Genomic DNA, 10,989 nt, shown 5'->3' with positions numbered 1-10,989 from the left:
TGAGATAGATGTGTTCATCAGTTTTCAGTCAGAGCTTCAAGACCATCATATTTTTCTTGGCAAGGAAGCACCGAACAATGCTTTTTTCAACTCACTCAATTTTTTGTCAATCAATCAATCTTTATTCATGGTACTTATGAGGCCAAAGGCCTATAGTACAAAGTGTTTTTTGTCATAACATCCAGGATGCCCTGGGCACAATATATAGTAATTTTGCTTAATATGTACTTTTGGCCAGGAGTTTCAAGGACAGTATTTTTAAAAACATGAAGGCCGACCCCCAGAACATCAAAAAGTCAGAGTCCAGTAAGCTAGAGCTGGGATGAGGATCACAATACTGGAGATGGCTTAATGAGTCAGACTTAATGTTGATGGGAATAGTTCAGAGCAAGCCTGGAATTGGTGTCCATACAGGTTTTGTGTAGGATACGTTTCTCCATCACTAGTGAATACATAAGGCCAAGTCAATGTTTTAACCAACAAATCAAGACACTGCCTGGTTGCAAGGAGGGGGAAGACCAATGACAGACAATGTCAGGCAAATGGCTAGGTCAACACAAATTTCCTGCCCCGAGTTGGGCACATGGAGTCCCTGGAGTCATCAACATCTTCCTTTCACACACAGACACACTACACCAACCTGTCATGTTTTCATGGGTGATGCAGGAATGTGTGTGTACCAACTGGCAGGTTTGTCATGTTTCGGTTGACATAGAATCAATATGCCTTATCAGCCTTGAAAGACAATATATCCCTGTTTTGCAGAATTTTGCAGATACCTTTCATACCTTGATTGACAGAGGATTGGTAAACTCTCAGTACGTTGTCCTCGTCCCTGCGTCACGGCCCTATCACAACTCTACAGAAAGGCACATAGGTAGACAACAGTTCTACACAGGCTATCTAACAACGACACTGGGACTCTGATGCATCAGGTAACATACTGGTTGGTGCTGAAAATACATGGGACAATGTAAAGAAAAGAACAGAAAAGAATAAACAGTGGAATTCAGCATAGAATTACAGGTCTCCATGGTTGTAGCAGTGGAAATACTTGGGACATCAGAATCATCATGGAGTACTCTCAAAACACATGTCACTGTGCAGTGGAAACGTTAATGACATGGTCCACTGTGCGAAGGAATAGCCGACATTCTTTCTTAATTATATTTTACAGATGCCCAACGCCAAGATGCCAAGATGCAGAAGGTAAAATTCCCAAACCCTGAAGATAAGGTATCAATAACATTTGCTTCTCTAGATCCCTTACAACTGGTCCATCATACTAAACATTTCTGTTAAAACATCCTTGGAAGACACAAGACATGTCTATGGCAAGGATACAATGGCTGGCAAATGCAGCTGGAATTACATAAACATTGTCTTAATATTGAAAAATATAAAATCAAAAAAGAGATAAACATAAGGCAATTCAAAGAAAACAGTCAAAACTCTTCCTAAGATGTTTTTTACCCCATTCAACCATATAACCCACTACACTTTATTCCAAAATGGTAAACATTTTTTTGATTGTGAACGCCACTAATTTCTGATAGTTATAGAATATCTGGAAGTACAACACACAATTTCTGGAAAACATTTTACAAACCTGTGTCAAATTTTGAACAACAAAAAAATATCGCATCTGAAAGAAGAAACGCATAAAATACATGTCCGAGGCTGTCTACTTAAAACTGAGCCACTTAATCTGAAGAACTTTGTTGACCAAGGTGTGACCTTGACCTTGCTGACAGTGTCTAGCTGCCGGCCACAGGAAGCTGTTGGTTCTGTGTATAACACAGCTTGGAAGCCATGAAGAAGTAAGGCGAGACAGACACATGGGTGGACAGAATGGGGAGAAACTGAGACATCCCAGCACAACATCAATAAACAAATTGCTAGTCTAAACAAAGGCAGAGGAAACAATATAATGTACAGTAAACTTGGGTTATAACAAACTCAATGGGACCGATAGTTTTTGTTCGTTATAATCGTAGTTTCTTATAAGCGATTCAACTAAAGGATGCCGCAAATGGCTGGGGGCAAAAACAACAGTTTGTTATATCCGTAGTTTACTGACTACATGATGGAAGGAGAAATGACTTGACTGCTAGGGAGGAGTGGAGCCACACCGAGAAGCTCACCCTCATGTCTCGTGACAGCAAATAGATCAACATGAGTCCATAAACATCTAAGACTTAATTAATTGTCATCCAAAATCATTCATCATTCAGTTTGTAAACAGTAACAACTAGCGTCAGCTCACCAGCTTCAGTGGCAGAGAGATTAGTGATGTCGTTTTGGTGACGTCATGGTAACTGATGATGTCACAATGGTAAAGCATTGTGATCCAATTTCATTGCAGCGATATCTCCTAGGAGATATCGCTTGATCTAACACAAGCGAATTCTTCTGTGGAAGCTAGTTTTGGATGACAAAAACATATAACAAAGGCATTGATAGTATGGACCATATCATCTTGAAACTAGGTCCGTCTTGAAACAAGCATGTGTCCAAACTCATAACATCCATTTTCGTAAATTGAAATTCTTAATTCGTTTTTCTGGTTTTGCAATGGTACCATTAAAGGTACAATATTTGAATATCTTGCAGATAAAATTTAAAACAACAACATTTTTTGCAAAAAGTCAATCACAGAGTGAAAATTAAGTTCCTGATGTGTCCACAACATTGTCAGATAGTCTCTTGTTATCTTATATCTGTATACAGATCGTCATGGTGACAGAACGTCATGCTGAACAGATGACTCCCTGAGCTGTTCCCTTATTTCCTTCTATGAGTATATGTCCTAGGCAATGTCTCACCATGATTGAGTGAGGAGGACAAGTTTAACTCGGCATTTACCAATATTCCACCCACATCCCAACAGGGGTCACCAAACATGGAGTTTGCATCATGATTCATAAACACATGCTCATGATATAATCGCAATCGTACAAAGAAATTATGATAATGGAAAGGTTTTCTGGTTTTTTTACATAATGTATTTTGTGGAATCAAACTCAGTCTACAGCATGACGAGCAAACACCCTAACCACTGGGCCAAAGGATGGACACAGGCTGGACACAAGCTGAACACGTCCTATTTCAGCGCAGGACCAGTTCCATGATGAGGTTGTGCAGCACACGACATGAAGGCAAGGAGAGAGATTCGCCAGCAGATACAAGCTTCTTCGCATCAGCAAGGACAGTCAGTCTGTTGTGAAGGGACGTTCCCTGAGGGTATTATTACTATGCTCAAGATGGACTTCTTTAAAGGGGGACTAACCTCTGGCTATTTGGCAAACCCAGCAATCTGATTCAAGTGCAAGACAACAGTTCTACACAGATTATCTAACATCGCAATTTGATTAAGTGCCTAAAGCACATTTTTGTCTGCCAGCACAATGTTTATGATGCAGACAGAGGCACAAAGACACATAAACGCAGTGATAACATTAAAAACCAAAACACTTAAAAAATAAACATTACACCCATCAAACCATCTTGAATTCCAAGTCATTTCTTGACCGAGATTACCCGTTGTACTTTCACTCATCAACTCAATGTCACGGAAACATTTGGAAAATATCTACCAGTCAAGTATAAGAAGGATTAACATGGTAATTACAGAGGACATGCATGACTTTACTGCTGGAGCAGCTGAAACTAATTAACTGAACAGAGTAAATAATCCAGACAACACAAAATAATAAGAACAACATCAATAATGGTAATATAAGATGATACACAGGAAAAAAACAAAGTATATAGGTAGGCAAACTTCGGCTGCATAAAAAAGGGCTTCTCAGGCACATTTGTAACAAAAGTGGGGACGACTACGTTTTCATTTTTTATTGAAAACAAAAGTGACGTGGGAGGAACACTTCTTTCCCCCCACCAAGATTACCAAGAAACACAAAGCACACATCTCTTTCACACAATGTCAGATGTGGAGCATTTACTTTTAGGGATAACAGAGTATGTTTTATATGACATTGAAAAATATGAAATATATTCGTCTTTTATTGTCAGTCAGCACGACTTAAGTGCAGGATTAATAGTAACCATGGTAACATCTTGATGCCTGAGAAACATGTCCCTTTTTCAGCCTGACAAGGATGTTAATACCTCAGCCATCTTGACCTGGCCTCAGTGGGTACGATTCAACAACATTGAATATGTAAACCCTACACTCCCGTACCATGACCTCAGGGGGAAAAACAAACAATAACAATATCCAAACTAACACAACAGAAGAAAGTGATACAGTATAAGATGTTATATGTTCTCAGTACTTCCATCAACAGATAGTCGGGGAGTTGTCATGGTAGAAATCTTTTTGAGGGCAGCGTTCAGCTTCTGGCGACAGTCAAGACAGTGATAAGCAGATGCAGTCAGTTGATGCCATAGATGGCGCCACTGGTGTGGTGCCGCACATGAGCAGCATGTTGGGAATACACAATAATGGCTACAGTCCAGTAAATAATCAGCAGATGCAGTCGACTGACTTCACAGAAGGCCACAATGCTCTGTTGACACTCAAAGGTGCAAGCAGTGTGTCTGACAAGGTAGTGTGTTGCTTCCACGGGACCTTGCCTACCCAGCTTGAAATACGTTGTAAAGTCTGATGAAGTCTTGGGCGCATACCGGGGGTATGCAATTTGTTTAACATGCCTCTGTATGAAAGTGTGATCAGTTCCACATACTCCCCAGGGAGCTGAGAATGCTCAGCGATCATACATCGATTTGCTGACCGAAGTAATACCTGTACGGCTATGAGCATGGGTTATGTTGAGATACATAGACACATGTACACATTATAAAGGGTATATTGAATTGGGGTTGGGTATTTCAGTGCAAAATACATGTAATGTTAGAACAAAAAATATAGTTAATTGGGAAACATAACATATCTGTTCTTGATGTTGCATTGCAGACAACATCAAGACTGACAAGAGAACTATGTGCTGTAGGCAGACAAAGTCGGAACTTAAACAATCAGACAGTTTCACAGATGAACAGCCAATCAGATGCTATTTTTAACTCATTGCATCATAGTTTTACATTAGATAAAACATCAACACAATTTTCCTATTCCATGGAATATAAATTAACAATGAACCCGAAAGTTTTATTTCTGAAAGCACAAAATGTATGTCTTTAGTTGTGTAGTTCAGCATGCATGTGGCGTGATGTGACGTGGCGTGGCGTGACCAGACGCGACGTGACATGGCGTGACGCGACAGTGTGCCACCATTTTGCCCGTGTACTATCACCCTCAATACAACTCATCTCTCATCCACATGACTTAAAACATGCAACAACTATCCAAATAAATAACTAGATGTTTCCATAGACATTAACTAGATATGAACTAGATATAACTAGAATTATTACTATGTTCTAAATGCTAATAATTTCTAGATGGCTGTAATATACCCGAATGATCATGACCGCACGTGATGTTGTTTTCTACATCAGGTGAACCCCTGGGACATTTATGTTGCAGTTGATGGAGCAAGACATCAGGTAGATGAGGCTGATAATAAGGGGAAAATAATCTGGAACTATTCGTCCAGTTATCACGTACATTAATAATGCCCACACAAACATCTCTTGTAGATTATGCTGCGTAAGTACTATAGTTAGAAATACCAAACAATTTCCTACACCTGATGAAGTGTTATCAACTGCAACATAAATGGAAAAAGAGCCATGAAATTCAAAATATTTAATGTACAGCATATAAATGACAATTAGCCACTTAACCAGAGCTGTTTTAATCCATGTAGTTACACAAAATATCTTTCACAATTGACCCTCATCTGTCATCACTTCATCACAGTTTTGGGATCAAGGGTTTGTCAATAAAAAGAGATGACATGTTTGTGACAAGTACCACCCGTGGGAAAGATAGGCACGCCTTTCACAAACAACTAGTATCATCCCTACTTCATACCGACTCATTAACACAGGTTTATAATATAATCAGAACCATACCATGGACACTGCACGTAGCAGAGATACCTTATGGCTATGTATAGGTCTTGTCGCTCTTATTTGCACCGATTGCTACATTTTGAGAAGTGTTTAACGCCACTTTGAACAGTATTACAGGTGATCATGTGTGGGAGTGAGGCACAAAGCAAAGCATGTCATAAACGTTCACCCCTGAAATCCTAGGCATACGGTTCATAAGGCCTTTATTGTTAATAAGTTTGTAACAAACTGATATTGAAAAATAAAATAAAAGACATTCGGCAAATTTAAAAGCCGACTCTGTTTTACATTTATTCATTGTCCCGATAACATGAAAGTGTCAGCAATTATAGCTGATGGCACAGAAACCACAGACATTTAAAAACTGGCTCCTGACACCCTTTTTGAGTCGGTAATGAAAACCCCATATCACACAACCACTTACTGGTCATGACTTCAGCTCCAGATATTTGTGGGTGTATATGTAGCTGATGAATTAGAGCCCCTATTTGGATTGGAACTACAATCAGCAGATCATGACACAGCTAAGGGAAGCAACTCTGCACAGTGACTTTGGCATATGGTGAAGCTACATGGACTAAAGCCTGGACGTTGTGCAGTGCCACAACAACAGCGTGGGCCCAGTGCCGTTGAGCATGTATATATGAGTCGGGAAATGACCTCTGTTAGCAACACTGTAAATAAATAGCTTTATTTGTTAACTAAAATATATAACATGTTCTATACTACGATATGTTATCACTCTTATATCACAATTCCATCAGGACCCTCTGTCGTTTACCTGGCAACTAGTTCCATTCAATCATACAACACTGATCTATTGCCTCCCATTTTGATTAGTTCCAGATGAATAAAGACAGCACCAGAAATTTAAGTGGGCTGCCAGCTTGTGGATAGTCAGTTTTCACAGGGCTAGTGAAATGAAGACCACACTGTATTTAGTAAGTATCTAACCACAGAGGGGAAAATATTTTGCCAGGTTCTGTAAAGACCAAAATACAATAAGGACTGCTATACCTGGGCTAAAAAATGTTCCCCAATAGAATTATGATAATTTAAGTATCATCAAAGCAAGTGGAATTCATATTTTAAAGGGAAAAAAATCTGAAAGATTTCATCAACCTTGAATGAAAGGTCAATTTTATTTTTTTGACAAAAAATTGATATTTGATTCCTGTGTAAGAAAGATGCTGACACTGAAATATTATTCACTGAGAAGCAGACGGTTGTGTCATAGTTGTGGAGCATGTTGTGTTGCTATTCAAATGTTCTATGCTTGTTCTAAAAAAATGGGAAAACATGTCATGAATGATGGAGTTGCTTGCATGTGATCATGGGTCGCACATCATCAGTGCCGTAGGTCACGTATTATGTTCACCACCCATGTCACCTCTTAACATGTTGTAAGTTTACCTTTATTGTTGATCAATGAAAGTTTGTTACATGTTATGTCATTAAATAATTGACTTTTAAAAACGTATGGTGACAAAACATTGGTGTTTTTGGAATGTATTGTGATGTATCGTATTGTGATGCTGAATATTTATTTTCATTATTTATCATTTTTAATGCCCCAACATTTGTCTGATCAATGAGCATGTGTTAAACACCAAAGAAACCACACACGTTAAAAATTGACACATACACTCTTTCACTTTTATACTCAGCAAAATTTTCACAAAAACCTGCAATATACATTGTAGTTATAACACAATAAAAGCTGACTTCTCTTTTTTGGTTTATGGAATTTGATTGTCAAAAGTCTGGTTGGAGGCCAAAAATGTTTGTTAGGATTTTTTTTAAAATGCATAGTAAAGATTTTTTTTAAATCATCTTAAACTACATCTTCACCGTCGGCAGTATACAAAAACTTGTTATCCTGATTTTATGTTTTATTTTAATTTTCGATTTCCCACTGCGCATTAATCATACAACATTTCAGCCGCAAATTATTTTGATTATTGATGGATTAAAATATATAAATCATTTAGACACAATCAAATATGAACAAGAAAAATTTAATATGTAAAATTACTACATAACTTAGAAGTTATTTCCATGTCAACACATTTCCAAATAGGCTAAAGGGGAACACTGCTTATTAAACTAACCCACAATATGACAAATATGTGCAGTACGTGATAGGGGACTACTGACCATGCAGGAGTTCACTCCCTTGTTAACACTGTGCTGTGTTTAGTGACTGGCTAAAGGATGTGTAGTGAGAGTTATGTCCCCTTGACTGTGTTTGGCACATTGACAAGCTTCATTCAGCAATTCTAAGTTGATGAGGTCCTGTTTGTGCTGAGATCGTAATCCCAGTTTCATCAATTTAAACAGTAACTTCATTAAACGTCTTATCTTCAAACTATGAGGGTAATGGTCTCCATAATCTGATCAGAAAGAGCACTTATCCCAATTTAGTTGACTATGCTGGACTATTCACTGAACATTTCTTGTAGAGTATAAACTGCAACATACATTGTCATACATGCTTGGAATCTGGGGTTTGCCAAATTAGACACATCATCAGTCTTGTTAATCATGGCACAAACATCATTCTTACATATTCATACATCTGCTACAAATACCATCTCGCTATGCATTGGTCCCTCACTATGGTTCTCCAGCTGCTCCCGCTTCTACAGCTGCAGCTTCTCTGGAGCAAATCCATGAACATGGTGGAGAGTCATATCCAAGAGTCACCTCCAAGACATCAGAGCTGTACACACTCTGCAGTTTTGCCAGCTCAATCTCCCAGTCTGTGTTTACCATTATTAGGGGAATGACGGATCAGAGAACTCATTAACAGGCCAAAAACTGACATGGCAAATCTCATGACAACAACCTTCAAGGAAGAAAATAAAGGCATTACATCACTGTCGCACCAAATGAAATACTTGCACATCCACTGATATGTGATAGGTCGTGGGATAGGTCATGTGATAGGTCATGTACCACCAGCACTGTGGGTCATTGTTCACTGATGCCCAACCACAGCACTCGTCCTTGGCCTCGACAGTCCAGGGATGGTCCTTGCAGAGTTGGGTCTTGCACGATTCCACAGCTTGGATGAGATCTGCACTCGCTCTCATACAAGTCTGTGTCGTCAAGTTCCATATAAACTATTTCCTTAATCTTGATATCAGTTCCTATCTGACTGAAATGTGAGTACAAGGACAATGGCCTCCTCCCAAGGTCTCTCATGTCCATGGCCTTATATGCAGGCCAACTAACCTGTCCTGGATGTGTATAAGCATGTCTCCGTTGGACACGGATGTCAATGTACTGTTTATGTCATTACTGCTTGGCAAAGTCTATGTTCCTGCTGAACGTTTCTCCGACAATTCGTGTGGATGGGCCAAGCTGATCACTCCTTCAGAAACATGCCGAGGTTCTCACTCTTTGTGTGTAATCTTGGCATGCATCCTCATCAGTTCTGGACCTCCAGATGTCTCGGAAATTGTAGTCATGGATTTCTGCTCCTCCTGAAAGATAAAGAAAACATCACCATAACACCTTGTCCTCACAGTGGACGTGACGCCCCGTCCTCATACATGTATTCCTGGATGAACAAATTACTGGAATACCCATAGGACTTGGAATATTTAAAGATTTTTATGAAAATATAAAAACGAAACGTGCGGTGGACTTTATGATGATGTGGACAGTGCCTGAGAACCCAGACTATAATTTGTTTAGCCTTGGAGGAAAGTATGGAGATATCTGTGACGTTTACCACTTGCTGAAACACACCGGCATGGGTTTGGTGCTGACAAATAACATAATCAGGATGAACTGGGATTTGAACCTACAATAAGGTTTGAACGGCAAACTGCAGCACCTAAAAGTTGGCCACCAATACTACCAATGAGTAAAGATTAATGCCCAATCATTGAGGCACATGTATTGTCTCCCGAAGTTTCATTGGCTGACCGGTTTCTATGACTAGACATCCACATCAGACTGTTTGCATAACAATGTCCATCTTCGTTTAACAATTAATTTGAGCATACAGCACAGGAACCAAGAAAATATCTTGTCAACTTACACAAATCTTGTGTCTGGTTTCAAATGATCATGAGTGAGTGAATGAGTGGGTGAGTGAGTTGGGTATAACGCCGCTTTTAACAGTATTACAGTTGTATCGTGGCGTGTCAGCTTAATGTGTGAGGAAAGCCCTAAGTGATGCAGGTCTCAGACGTTTACCACTTCGGTGAAACCCATGAGCACAGGTAGGGTGCTGACAAACCTAGAAACATAATTGGGGCGAACTGGGATTCAAACCAACATAGGTTTCTGTCATGCCCTCAAATATGAATAAAGGACAACAACAGTATCTTCTGATCCCTTTTTTCAAGTTATGAAGATTCTATTAAAAAGGTTTGACTGTAGTGACATTGACTCTAGCACGCACAGGAAAGAAGTGAGATTTTGCCCGCCTTCATGCACGAGAGCACTGTGGTCTGTTGGGTGTTATGGTGTGTACAACTAATTACTGTACAGTTGGCAGTGAAGAGAACTTCTGTTGAAAATCTAAAAGTTTAGTTTAGTGTGATTGCAGATAAAATACAGGAATTTCGCAATGATGTAATAGAGGTAGAGGATTTGTAAGAATTGTCCAGATTCTACTGAAAAGGTTCGACAGTGTATGGACCACAGTGTATGGACCACAGTGTATGGACCACAGTGTATGGACCAGTGTATGGACCACTGTATGGACCACAGTGTATGGACCACAGTGTATGGACCAGTGTATGGACCACAGTGTATGGACCACAGTGTATGGACCACAGTGTATTGACCATAGTGTATGGACCAGTGTATGGACCACAGTGTATGGACCACAGTGTACGGACCACAGTGTATGGACCACAGTGTATGGACCACAGTGTATGGACCTGCGTATGGACCAAAGTGTATGGACCACAGTGTATGGACCTGTGTATGGACCACAGTGTATGGACCACAGTGTATGGACCAGTG

General features: G+C 39.6%; 1 protein-coding gene across 4 annotated transcripts in view; it reads right to left on the bottom strand.

Annotated features, from left to right (window-relative positions):
* Window positions 1-5,225: 5,225 nt before the first annotated feature.
* The window catches only part of LOC139446720 (uncharacterized), an 88,094-nt gene continuing 82,330 nt past the window's right edge, over window positions 5,226-10,989 (bottom strand). For all 4 annotated transcript variants that reach the window (XM_071228012.1, XM_071228015.1, XM_071228014.1 and 1 more), the window contains one exon: window positions 5,226-9,491. In XM_071228012.1, the coding sequence (XP_071084113.1) occupies window positions 9,402-9,491 (90 nt within the window). In that variant the 3' untranslated portion in view covers window positions 5,226-9,401. The remainder of the gene's footprint in view (window positions 9,492-10,989) is intronic.

Source organism: Haliotis cracherodii, unplaced genomic scaffold (genome assembly GCF_022045235.1).
Source record: "Haliotis cracherodii isolate W230 unplaced genomic scaffold, xgHalCrac1.p SCAF_6, whole genome shotgun sequence".
Lineage (NCBI taxonomy): Eukaryota > Metazoa > Mollusca > Gastropoda > Lepetellida > Haliotidae > Haliotis > Haliotis cracherodii.
Note: the sequence above shows the minus strand (reverse complement) of the source record. Positions and strands in the feature narration are given on the sequence as shown.